General features: G+C 37.3%; 1 protein-coding gene across 3 annotated transcripts in view; it reads right to left on the minus strand.

Moving 5' to 3' along the window:
- The window catches only part of CSMD3 (CUB and Sushi multiple domains 3), a 1,097,518-nt gene extending 1,096,634 nt beyond the window's left edge, over positions 1–884 (minus strand). For all 3 annotated transcript variants that reach the window (XM_060116495.1, XM_060116494.1, XM_060116493.1), the window contains exon 1: positions 707–884. In XM_060116495.1, the coding sequence (XP_059972478.1) occupies positions 707–884 (178 nt within the window). The remainder of the gene's footprint in view (positions 1–706) is intronic.
- Between the last annotated feature and the right edge of the window lie 12,559 nt (positions 885–13,443).

Consider the following 13,443-nt stretch of genomic DNA (forward strand, 5'->3'; position numbering starts at 1 on the left):
TTTGGTCGTCAGCTAATGACTTTCCTCCTACCTTCATTCATCGCCAAAGGTAGCTCGTTAACACTTCGTGGCGTCTCAGACCGTTTAAAAGCCCCATTTTAAGCGAAACCTCTACCACAGGACCTATGGAGGCTCCTCTATCATTTATCAATGCAAAAGAGCCCACATAGAAATAATTCACATATGCACGCACACCTTCATGTTGGTGTGAGGGATGCGTGAAAGACCCCTGTGCCCTAATGCATTTAAAATCAGCACATTCCTAACATGTCGGTAACTTTCCTACCTGAAAGGGTTAAAAAGCATTTACACGAGACTCTTTAATATAAGTATTCCAGCCAAAGCATCAAACACCACTGGTTTGACTAGAAATCAAGGTAATCTTCACCACCAAGAAAAGTCTTGCAGAGGAATTCTGCCTGGATATCCACTAGTTAGAGGGTATACGAACCAACTCACGTATTCGTTTGAGCATACTGCAAGAATATTTATTGAGCACAAGCTCAATCACTGCATTGAACGCCAAATCTGGCAAGCAAAATGCATTTCCTATCTGAGGGGGAAAAAAAGAGCTTTGAATCAACTCCTTCTTCTGTATTATCATGATTATTTTTATCTGTGCAAATTGCAAAGAAGCTACCCCTCTCCGGCGACAAGTCAGCTCACCTCCATCCAAAGCAGAGGGGACCCCCGAAAGCAAACCTACCTTTCACACAAGACACCGTCAATAAAAAGACGAGGTTCCAAAACGTAAATCCACTTTGACTCCCCATTTTCTTCATCAGGATGAAGTCTAGGCGGCCACATTTAGCGCATTTTCTCGTGTCAGGCTCCCGGGGTTTGGATTCCTTCGCTCGGCTTTCCCTTTTGCGGATCCCTTTCATATTATTCTCGAGCTCCTAATTCCTGCTCCTCAGCCAGGCGCAGCTGAGTTGCTGCTGTTATTGGTGCGCGGTCACAGCTCGAAGTGAATGGTGTTTCTGGGATACCACAGCAACCTTGACGAGGACTCAACCATCTCTCTCCAACGGGGGCACAAAGTCTCTGCTACTCTGGATTCCGTCTTTTCTTGTGCGTTTTTACCCCTCCACCGAAATCTACCTCAATTCTAGCTCGTTATAGCAACCACCAGAAACCACTGGTGAGCCTCTTAAAGGCCACCTCCTCTCTTTGACAAACTCCCCACAATATCTGAAATTAAGGGGTTTGATTTTTTTTTTCCCCGAATAGATCAATTCTGCCTGTAAAACAGCCCAAGAAATATTATGGTACTGAGTTCTCCATTGCAGCCTGTGAATATAGAAGCATGTTAAAGGAATATTTTAATCGGAGAATCTGTATTGCTTTTAGGGAAACCGTGATGATAAATGAATCGGGCTCCATCGATGGCCATGGCGTTATAATGGGACATGTGTTACTACTGTAGTTGCAGTATATATCAGGCAGGCGTCTCACATTTATCATCCTGTGATTTAATTGAAAAAGGGAGATCACAGAGAAGAATTTATTTGTACACACGCATTTACATATTCAAGTGCCTAGATGTAAACCCACAACCGGGTTTTTTTGATCATTAGGCAAACCGATTTCAGCCTTGACCAGGGCGTAGGTGAGAGGTGGGGAGGGAGTCAGTCATCTCCTCAAAGAGTTCGCCCTTTCATCCTCCCTACCCCATTTTCAGCTGATGTGTGCTGCAGTTAAACTACTTTATCTGTGGTAGTTATCTGGAACAGACCCATTTGTCTTAATTCTGAATCGGTCCCAAATATGTAAATGGGAGTGTTCTTTCAAAACGGAAAACCTATGTAGCTATACGTTTGGACCTGGCCGCTCCAACACACCACTCAAGGGTTAACATTGTACAGAGGAAGAGTTCTTGCGCCATCTACTGGCCCTACTAAGCCTCCCGCTTCTCTTTCACATCTAAAAGGTACCCTATTTCCCTCATCCCAAGGTGTGGGGGAGCTTTGTCCGGAGACCAGCGTGTTTTGCTCTTGTATGTCAGTTTTCTAATCTTTTTTTGGTTGGTCCTGGCCCCGGTCTTATAACCCACATGTTCCTTAGATTAGGCGCCTTTTTGGAGATCTGACCTTTTCGGGAATCTGATACCATCTCAGGAGGCGGAGGACTGCAGCAATGGTTCTGCAATAGATTACAAAAGCTTCTGTCTCCATTTGCATGCCGAAGGCTGTCAGGGGGATTAGTATCTATCTATAGGGCTTGGTTAAGAGGACTGCCCAATTTGAGTTTGCAGCTTTCCACATTGCCCACAAATGATGGCTCCTGTCCCGTGCACCACAGGAGAACCCTGGCAAGCTTTTGTCCCTGGGCTCGATGTGGAGCTGCCAACTCACAAAAGCAAGCCTATTGCATCTGGAGGGAGTTTTACTCTGGGAAGTGGGCACACTGCGAGCGTCAATAGGCGTGCGTGGTGTGTGGGTTCAATCTGCAAGCATAGGAAGGATTCTGAGCTCTCCCGGTACGTGGCATTTTGTGTGAGTCTGTGATCCTCCCACGGAGTGTGTGTGTGTGTGTGTGTGTGTGTGTGTTTGTGTGTGTGTGTACATGGGCGCTATAGTGAAGGGTAAGAGTGTGTGTTTATGGAGATGTTGAGGAGTATGATTTTCTATGTGTGGGTGTTTTCCCAAGTGTGTCCGTGCAGTATATATGCATGTGCCTGTGTGTATGTTCGTGGGGGGCGAGGGGAGAAGAGAAAGAGAAATTTCTCTTCTGGGTAGAGAGCATTAGCAAGAGGCTAAAGCTGTAAATGCATAACCGACCTCATTAAACTCGGAGAGGTACATTAAGGGCGGTGTGCAGGATACTGTTCCTTCCCACCAGTGCTTTCTTTTCTTGTCAGCATGCATATGCAGATTCCAGGGAGGGGGCGACAAGCTTGAGACTAGACTGAGACTGGGAGGATCAACAGTGAAAACGTCATTAGCCTGCTCAGCCACCTTGGTGGCAGCTCTGGCAGTGATTTCAGTCAAGATGTCAGGATGTGTTGCTGCTGCTGTTGACTTTGCTGCAAACAGGTCCTTGGGCTTGATGAGGACACTTGACAAAGTCCTCCTCACCAAATGTGCAGAGCTTAGTCACCTCAACTGATTTCACTTTCCGTTAAAAGAAAAAAATCTTGGGGTATGTAATCTATTTGAACACATAGGTATATATCCAGACAGGAGGAATTTACACCCAAAAACTTTATTTCTCAAAAGTCAGAAATACTTTTAACAGTACTTATTGTGCAAAAATAAACTTTGACTATGGGACCATCATGACTACTACTAAGATACCAGTGTCTAAAATTTATAGTCAAACTTGCTAATCCTATAGTCCAATTATCTTCCCCTAAATAAATCCTGCCTATAATTTCAATGTGAAGCTGTTAAAAAATTTATCTGGTAACACCTAATACATTGAACAATACTATAGTTTCTAGTTTTTACAGCTCATAGTAAATCACGAGCTATTTTTACCTGCATCTTCCAGCTCCTGAGATAGGATGGGAAATCATATTTTAGAGATGTGAAAAGTTAAGGCATGGGGAAATGAAATGGTTTATCCAAGGTCATCATCATCGGGAACACTAAGATTTAATCCAGTACAGTCAGTGCTGGATCACACTCTTGCCTTTCATGCTAAACAGCTTCCTCTTCAAGGGAGCATTCCCATAGGTATTCCAGAAACATAATATCATCAGCCAAAATCCTGGATGAGAAATTCCTCAGTTTCTCCGGAAGGAAAAATACAGTGTCTAAATTTGGGTGGAAGAAATCATCTATCTCAACTGATCTGTAGGAAAGCAGCACAGTTGTACATAGATTTGTTTAAGTCTGTTAGAAAAAGAAAATAAAAAAATAGCTAACATAATAGCAAACATTAAATGCTTACTGTATGCCTGACATTGTATTATATTCACAAGGCATATTGTATTCAGTCTCTGTACAACTTGCTGAGACAAGTATTACAATTATCCTCATTTTATAGGTGAAGAAATTGATACACAAAGAAGTTAACTATCTTGCCTCGCCCGAGGTAATATATTTAAGAGGAAATATGGATCTATGGTGTCCAAGTTTTGAGTCAATGTGCTTGCCCACTGTTCTTTCCTATGCTAGCTCCCAAAGATGTTTCTTTTAAAATAGTCTAATAACAAAAAATATGATATTTATAACAAATGTACCTGTATAATGATAGAAAAGCAAAGATATAAGATGATTTAAAGTTAATCAAATTATATATATTATATACATATAATTTATTTGTATAGGTAATGAAATTATGCATATATGTATATACACACACACAGAAAAAACATTTTTTTTCTTTTTATACTTGTCAGTTACTAAAATCCCCCCTCTTTTGTTCTTTTTTTTTTTTTTTTAACTTCTTGCAGCCTATTGATCTTCTCACATACAGGTCAAGGGAAATAGGGACTTCGTAAGGATCATCAAGCCAATCACAATGATGAAGTACCCTGGAGAGTTCTTAAAAAGAGTTTAGATAAGAAAGGGACAGGTTCTTTAAACTGGAAGTACCAGATTTCCATTCCCTTTCAGTGGCCCCCTCCCAAATACTATGGAATACAATGAAGTTTGATCTTAAAACGAGACTTAGTTGGCACTTAAAAGGGAGAAAATAAGCACCTTTTCAAAAATTGCTCCATTTTAAACCAGGTCCTCGATATATATTTACTCTGTTTTAGCGTCACAAGGGCAATATCACAGAAAAATGATCAAAACAGAATGAATACACTGAGGAAAAAACAACATAAAGACTTGGGAAGAGGTTACATTTAACTTTGAAAAGAATTGCATGTAGTTTTGACACAGTCATGAACTTATAAAGTGTTTTTCTTAATTCATGTCACAGATATATAGGTTTACATGAGGATTACTGTTCAAACACAGTATTTATTTTGTTATAGAAATGTTCCTGCCTATTAGTGCTGAATGTCCACTGATTGTAGACATACACTTTTTAATTAAAATGCTCAAATTCAAACCTATGGGTCTGTGGGGGAAAAAAATAAAAATATTAATGATTTACAAATAATGAAGCAGGAATTTTCCTGTTTGTTCACAGTTTTCATTTAGAATTTGTTGCCAGGAGAGTAGGATAAAAAGAGGAACTACTTTTCTCATTTTTTCTACTTAAGTGTCCATTCTTGAGTCCATCATATCTGACCTCTCCAACTCCTGGGAAATAAAACATTTGAATTTCAATGTTGAATCTAGAATAATGCAGGAATTCTAATTCAAGTCTGTACATTTCAACTTGCAATAGTCCCTATTTGGTTGAGGAGAAAAAAAAACTAATATTCATGATAAAGTAAATTTTCTTTAAGCAATCATATTTAAAAAGATAAATTATCAGGTGGATAAAAGTATCTGTCTTGCTGTTAATCAGAAAGCATTGCTGAGAGGTGGAGATGAGCCTCTTGGAAGTGTTGCTAAGTGTGCTTCCTCGGCATCCATTCCTCTTATGTCCTGACTCCTCTTTCAGTTTTATTAATAGTGAGGCTTAACAGGCATTTCAGTCTTTTCCAGCTTTAACCACATTAAGAAAGTCAGAGACTGAATTTCTATGTCACATAAGGGTAATAATGGTGTGTTTTAAACAATGAGAGAACAGAAAAACCTTAAAACTGAAGGCAGTATCTATTTCTGTATCCAGACAAAAAAATCATACTTTGACTCCAAAAAAACTTATTTTTGACATGACCCATATGTATAAGTTTAGTACATTAACATTCAAATTTTTAAACTGATGCCTTCTTAAATATAGACAATATAAATATAATATAGAGATAGTTTAATATAAACTATATGAGCACATTTCCCTAAAGGAAAAGAACCGTGGTAAATAGTTGAGGAACATGTAAATAATGATCCTAAAAGAAAAAGGATAAGAATTGAGAGAATCTTTAAAGACAGTTCTGTTTGTCTTGAGGATAATTTCACTTTCCTGCTAATCCTGGGCCTTAATATCACTTAACTTGTCTCTGTGTAAAGGAATAGAAATAAAAAGTTAAGCAAAAGGTATCTTTGCTGAACAATCAGGATAATCCAGGTCTCTTCTTTTCATAAGTAATAAAGTTGTTTTTGCAAGCTCTGAATAAATCTGAGTTCCCAGTGTAGCAGATCTTTTTACCATCATTTCTTTAACTCTAATATAGTTATGTGGTATCAGCCTCAAATGCACTTGAGAATGCATAAATATTTAGAGAATATAAATCAAATGGCTGGATTTCAAAAGATACCAAATCTATCATCATTACTATCAAAATGTAATGCATATTTGATTTCACACCCTGAAGTTATCTGCCAATAAACTCATTATTATCTCCTAAAATGTTTGACTTTTTGATCATCTATATATTATTGGTTAATCTTCAAAATTGATTATAATTTCTTGATGTAAATGCATATGTTCAAATATTCAGAGTTCAGTAAAACCACTAATACATTTTATTTTGCATTTTGCTAGTCTATTGTAGATTAGGTAGCATGTATGAGGCCTTCTTTATATTTTGTTTCACTTATCTACTTAAACATCAGTTTTATGAAATTTTGCTGAGAAATCTAAACTTAGAAGTAAACAATTCTAAAACTGAAAGTTAATTCTGGAAAGGTGCAAGCTTTAAATTATATTTGATCATAATCCCAGAAGCCCCAACCAAGCAAACCGCAGCCCAGAGGTAAAACACAAGTATGTCACCTGTGCTTGAAATCTCCTTTCACAAGATAGTGAAGTGGTTTTGCTGGTGATAAAGCAGAATTTATTAAATTTTTTATAAATATAATTGTGAGGTTATTTTTCCTAAATATTTATAAATTTTAATTAGAGGAACCATTAATAATAGAACTGTTGGAGGTTTCACAAATTTGAAGTCCATAATCCATATATGTGGTTACATGTGCTAGTGTCTGAACCATATTAAAAGTATGAATATTCATTACTGCATAATTTGACCCAGTGTTTAAACTTCCCAAGTGGTCACCAACAACTCTGTTATTTCATTGATTTTTCAAATTTATCTAAAATTAACAAATGTTGAAATATTTCCCAGAATAAGAGTACAGGAAGCCAAACAACATAAGCATTCTTTCTTCAGAGGAAGATAACTGTGACCTTGACTTAGAAGGATCATTTTGGCCACAGAAGGAAGGAAAATCAATGCAGCTGATTTTGGTTTGGCTACACATAATCCAATTTAGTTTGTAAGTACAAATATCTGTCCCATCTGGACAAGGATCAATTTCATCTTTACTCTTTGTGTAGCAAGTATCATCTTCATCTCTGTGTTCGTTCATTTATTTAAGAAGTCGTTTTGAGCTCCTACTACAAGGAAACAAAAACAAGATTCACACATTATTTTCAAGGAGCTTACAATGTAATAGAAGGAATAGAATATATTCTCAGGTAACAGTAGTGAATGTCAATATAGTTCAACCATTTTAAGAGAGATGCTTATAAAACACCAAGATGGTGGGAGGTTATTTATAGCTGGGGGAAATGGAGAAAACTTCAAGCAAAATATATACCTTTGAGCCATTCTAGAATCATCTGGAGATGTTTGGTAGAAAAATATCTTGGTGGAGAGCTATTTTCCAGAAATATTATAAGTAAGTTAGAAACTCTGTAAGCATATCTAGGATTTGGTCAATTTGGTTAAGTGATAAAGACATGGCAGATGAGGCCAGAAAGGTAAAATGAGCCAGGGAGAGGTGGGAATTGGGAGACAATAAGTGTCCTTGCAAATATTTTCTACATTTCCTTTCTCTTTAGTAGGCCATAATATTTGGTCAGTTCAAGTAAACCTCCAGTGGCACATTTTTGAAACAACTCAGTCAGTGGATCGTTTCATTCAATAAGCAAATCAATTTGTTTTGGCATTTTGTATACAGAGGATTATAGAAAGAGTGAAGTTAACCTTTCAAGTTGATTGAAGTCATCAGGCATTTATTAGAAACATACTAACAAGATTCAATAATTATTAAATAATATAATTTAATATTAATATAGCACATAGTAAATAAAATATGTAATATATACTGTTAATGTTAATAAATATATAGTATAAATAAGTAAGTAGATCTGGAATATTTTTGTGTCTGGTTAAGTATATTAACATTATGAACAAATACTATATTTGCAAATGCATAGAGAATTTACCTCATTATCCAGTATATGAATACCAATCTGAATTTTGGGAGATTTCACATGTCTAGAATGGGCAATGAATCTAGTGCATGACATAAGATTCTAAATATATAAATACAATAGCAACAGCATCTCTAAGGAGGTTAAGCTATCCAACAATTACAATGTGATTATCACTCAATTTGTCCATTTCAGTTTTTTAGAGTGTGCTTACCCTGGGACAAATAAAATCTTGATCCTTATTCTTCCCAATTACCTTTGCTCTTTTTCTAAATCAAACAAACAAGCAAAACATAGTCAAAGCAAACAATGATCACAAAACAATAAAAAAGCAAACAAATAAACAACTCTTCCTGGTTAGAAATCTTGTACATTCAGTGATCAGAAAAGAGTGGGGGGCTTCCCTGGTGGCGCAGTGGTTGAGAGTCCGCCTGCCGATGCAGGGGACACGGGTTCGTGCCCCGGTCTGGGAGGATCCCACGTGCCGCGGAGCGGCTGGGCCCATGAGCCATGGCTGCTGGGCCTGAGCGTCCGGAGCCTGTGCTCCGCAATGGGAGAGGCCACAGCAGTGAGAGGCCCGCGTACCGCAAAAAAAAAAAAAAGGAAAGAGTGGGGAAAAGAAATATGGTGTGTCAACACAAATTCTTCCTTTTCAAAGCAAAACAATAAGATAAATGCTATTCTGAATCTGAAGCAGTTACAGTAATGCCTATTAGATAAAAAAAACTGAGATTGAAAATGCCTTTAGGGTAAGAAAGCTATCACTTGGTGATAACAGAATGAACCTTAATTTTTCATGTGTAAAATGGAATAACTGTTTGCTTCACACATTTTTAATTAACATTCTCAAGAGGTATGTTGCCAGAAGAAGTTACCGTATACCATTATCACTCCATACCATTTCATAATACCTCTAATGGGTTGAATAGTGCATCCCCCAAAATGATATTTCCAATTCCTGACCCCTGGAACCTGTGAATGTAAACTTATTTTTTAAAAAGAGTCTTTGCAGGTGGACGTAACTAAGATAAAGATCTTGAGATGAGATCATCCTGGATTTAGGGTGGACCCTAAACCCCATGACAAGTGTCCTTAACAAAAAAGAGAGAGAGAGAAATGGGACACAAAGACACAGAAGAAAAATTGATGCAAAAAAGAAGCAGAAATTGGAGTAATGAGTTTACAATCCACCTAAGGCCAAAGAATGCTGGCAGTCACCAGGAGCTAGGAGAGAGGCATGGAATGAATTCTCCCTCAGAACCTCCAGAAGGAATCTATCCTTCTGACATCTTGATTTCAAACTCTAAATGTTGTTTTAAGGCAACAAGTTTCTAGTAATTTGTTTTCACAGCCCTAGGAAATTAATACTGTACCCAAGACAGCCAATGACATTGGTTTTAGGAGAATGGTTAATGGATTCCAATTTGATCTCTGATTTCTGTCCCCCTGACCCCCGACAAAGGCTCTTCTTCCTATCCCCACCCTAAGTGGGAGCATTCTTTACTGAAACATTTTGAGACCTCCATAAGTTTTCACTCATTACTATTCATTTATTTCAAAATACTGATGTATTCTTATGACTATCACCTCTTTTAGAATGAGTTTTACATATATATTTGTGTGTGATCTAGAACTCTCAAGCCCCAGCTTGAACTCAAGTTATGTACATTTTGTTCTGTTCCTAACATCTCAGGCACAATGCAGCTCATATTGCACTCATCCTCTTCAGTATTCTCCTCCCTCCCCAAATTTGCTTCTTCTGATTGAACTTCTCTGTAATCGTTGCCATTTTCATCCCAACTACTCAGAGTCAAAACCTCATTTTTTACACCTCTCTCTTCCTTATGTCTGTGGTAGAGTCAAACACTAATATCTGAAAATGCCTCCTTTATGTTAGACTCCATTAAGTTCCTTTCCATTTTACTGCCATCATGTGAGCTCGGGTACTAATTATGTCATGCATATGTTATTGCAAGGACCTACTAGTTACACTGGCTTGCAGCTTCTGCTTCATTCTGTCATGCACTGAGTATGATCATTTCATCATGGCTCTTACCTTTTCAAACAACCTTCATGTCGTTCCATTACCATTATCTTCAGGATAAATTGACAGTATTAAATCTCATAGTCAAGACCATTCAGGGATGTTTCCTCCTTCTAATGAGTCAGTTCTAATCAGCGCACACTCCAAATGTGTTTGCATTCTGCATCTGAGTCTTAGTTGATATTGCTCTCTTGGATTTTAATACTTACTTATTTTTTATTCGCCTATCCAAATTCCAAATTTCAATGCTGAGTTCAGGTCTTATTTTCTTTAAGCATATATGTATTGTCTATATGGATTATATTATGACATTTATACTACTTTACTTTTACTTTGTTATTTATAGTTTATGTCTTTACACATGTATTGAAACATGTTAGGATTCGTTTCAAATGTATCTTTAAAAGGTCCACAATAAACACTTTTATACTATACACTTTAATCACTTTAATACATATTTGATGAATGCCTAGATTACATTTTGACTATGTAACTCTGAGTTTATTCTTTATTTAATTGATGGAAACATTGGTGTGTGTATGTATATATGCGTGTAGGTGTATATATGTTTATGAAAGAGAGAGGAAGTAGAGGCAATGCACATAGTGCAAAGAAATCAGGGAAGGGAAAGAAGGGTTGTGTCCACTAACATTAATTATAATAAAAGGTTTGATAACTAATGCCAGAAATTCTACTCTCTGATTTCCTCCTTGGCTCTGAGACACTCCAATTTCCCATGCAAAAGCAGTTCTGTCTGTTTGGCAGATTGTTTGAGCTGGAATTAAATGAGCACAGCTGGTACCATCTGCTGCAAATTCTTTAATTCTTGTTATCTCTTAAACAGCTTTTGGTTTTGTTTTATTCATAATTCATTTATGGAGGATGAGGAAGACCTATGGGGTCTTAATATTGTTTAAGGGATGTATTGCTGGTTCTCAGTAAACTATGGTAGACTCTGGTTGATGAATATCACTAAGTATCTACCTAGCTTTACTGATGACTAGACTGGATTTGATTTAAAACCAAGGTTGGTTTTAGTCAAGTAGAATAATTTCTTCAGATTATATATCATGATGATAATGTTTCAAATATTTTTCCTATTTTGTACCATTTTTCTTTTTATAAAATAAATTTATTTATTTAATTTATTTATTTTTGGCTGCATTGGGTCTTCATTGCTGCATGCGGGCTTTCTCTAGTTGCAGCGAGCTGGGGCTACTCTTGGTTGCGGTGCACGGGCTTCTCATTGTGGTGGCTTCTCTTGTTGCAGAGCACGGGCTCTAGGCACACGGGCTTCAGTAGTTGCAGCACATGGGCTCAGTAGTTGTGGCTTGCAGGCTCTAGAGTGCAGGCTCAGTAGTTGTGGCACACGGACCTTGTTGCTCCGCAGCATGTGGGATCTTCCAGGACCAGGGCTTGAACCCGTGTCCTCTGTATTGGCAGGCAGATTCTTAACCACTGCGCCACCAGGGAAGCCCTGTACCATTTTTCTTTAATTTGTTTTCTCACTTATTTTACAACTGAAGGCTAGGACTTTTTAATAATAATTTCCTAGCCAGTAGACAAAATCAGAAACCTAGAATTTGTGCCTGTTTCCTCTCTTTTCTTCACTTCTTTCTTATTCTGTGTTCTTAATATCTCTAAAATCAGTGTCTTCCTATGAATTTCATCATCACTGATTTTCTGTGGGCCCTCAACACTTCACATCCCAGCTCAGTTCAATGCATTCTCTACTGAGGACTTAGATTGATCTTTCTGATACATAATTCAGTTCATTTTATACTCTCTTACTTAAAATTCCTCAATGTCTACATACGTCCTTCAAATTATTTGAAAAATATGTGCATTTCTATCAGTTACTGCTGCTCCCTTTTCCTGACACTTGCTCCCTCATTTTTGTTCCCATTTTACATGGAAAACTCCAGGATAGCCTTCAAACTAAATCAGGTGATTTTTTTTTTCCTTTTTGCAGAATTAATTTATTATTCTCCTTGGTTTGAGCAAAATGACCTTCTGTGTTCTGGTAGGAACTTGTGCATAATCCTGTTGGAATATTTATCATAATATATTACCATTTTTACCTATTTAGTCTTTGTATTCAAGTTTGTGGTCCTAATGAACAGTGTCTTTTTATTTTCCCTCCAAAACTTCAAATACTAGTCCAGTGCCCTTCAGTATTAGACATTTGATAAATTATTGATTGGATGAATGAATGATTGAAAAACAAGATCTGTGGTGAAATTCTCAGGAAAGAATTCAATTCATAGTGGGTAAGTAGAGGTCCCTTATATGAATGTGAGAAAGTAAACTTTATCTGGTAATATACACATGAACACATATTAAAAATGCCTTTGTTCTTATTTTGTGTTGAAATTATTCTGAAGTAATTTGACCTTAATTGATTAAAGGTCTTTAGCACATTTAATCAGTGGAAATCAGGGCAGCCAAGGCAGCTACTTGGGCTGCTTGGGTCTAAATTTAGTTTAGTATTGACAGACTTCATGCTGATTGGTTCTCTTTACTTGTTACTCTGCACAGAAGCAAGCAACTGGCTTTTCCTTTAGTGTGACATTTGTCCAATCTGACATGGATAAGATACACTATGCTTAGGGCATCCTGTCCAAATGCAGAAAAAAAATATGAGGAGGCTTGGTCAGGGCACTAAATTGTACATGTGTCTATTCTAAGTATTTAAAAACATAGAACATGTAAGGAGAAAATATGCAGGGAAATACAGCAAGTTTTCTGGTATTGTGGAATTCATGTTGAAAACCTTCCTGTTTATGGCTTTTTGAGGTGCTTCCTGGTCACTCTGCAAAATACTAGAGAAAGATGTTATGACAGTATCACTGTTTCCTAGCAGATCATGATTTTGTGTTAATCAAATTCTGATAATGTTGAACAGTTTTCTCTCTGGAAGTAGCAATTGGATTTTTCTGTGCCATGAACAGGTGAATTTTTAAGATTTTAGTGTCCATCAAAATGACCTGACGTCCTACTGAATCAAAAGGGATATAGCAGGCCCCTCCATTTTCAACACGCTTCTTTATAGTAGAGGTTAAAAGAGGATAGTGAATCTCACATGGGTCAGTTTTCCCAGGAAAGAGAATAGGCACCCCACCTAAGTCTAGCCAAGCAAGCTTTTGGGTGCCATAGGCTGTTTAGTAAATGGGAAAACTGGTGAAAAAAAGTAAATGCAAGAAAAACATACCTACTGTTACAATTACTTT

The sequence above is a fragment of the Mesoplodon densirostris genome, chromosome 13 (genome assembly GCF_025265405.1).
Source record: "Mesoplodon densirostris isolate mMesDen1 chromosome 13, mMesDen1 primary haplotype, whole genome shotgun sequence".
In the NCBI taxonomy this organism is placed as follows: domain Eukaryota; kingdom Metazoa; phylum Chordata; class Mammalia; order Artiodactyla; family Ziphiidae; genus Mesoplodon; species Mesoplodon densirostris.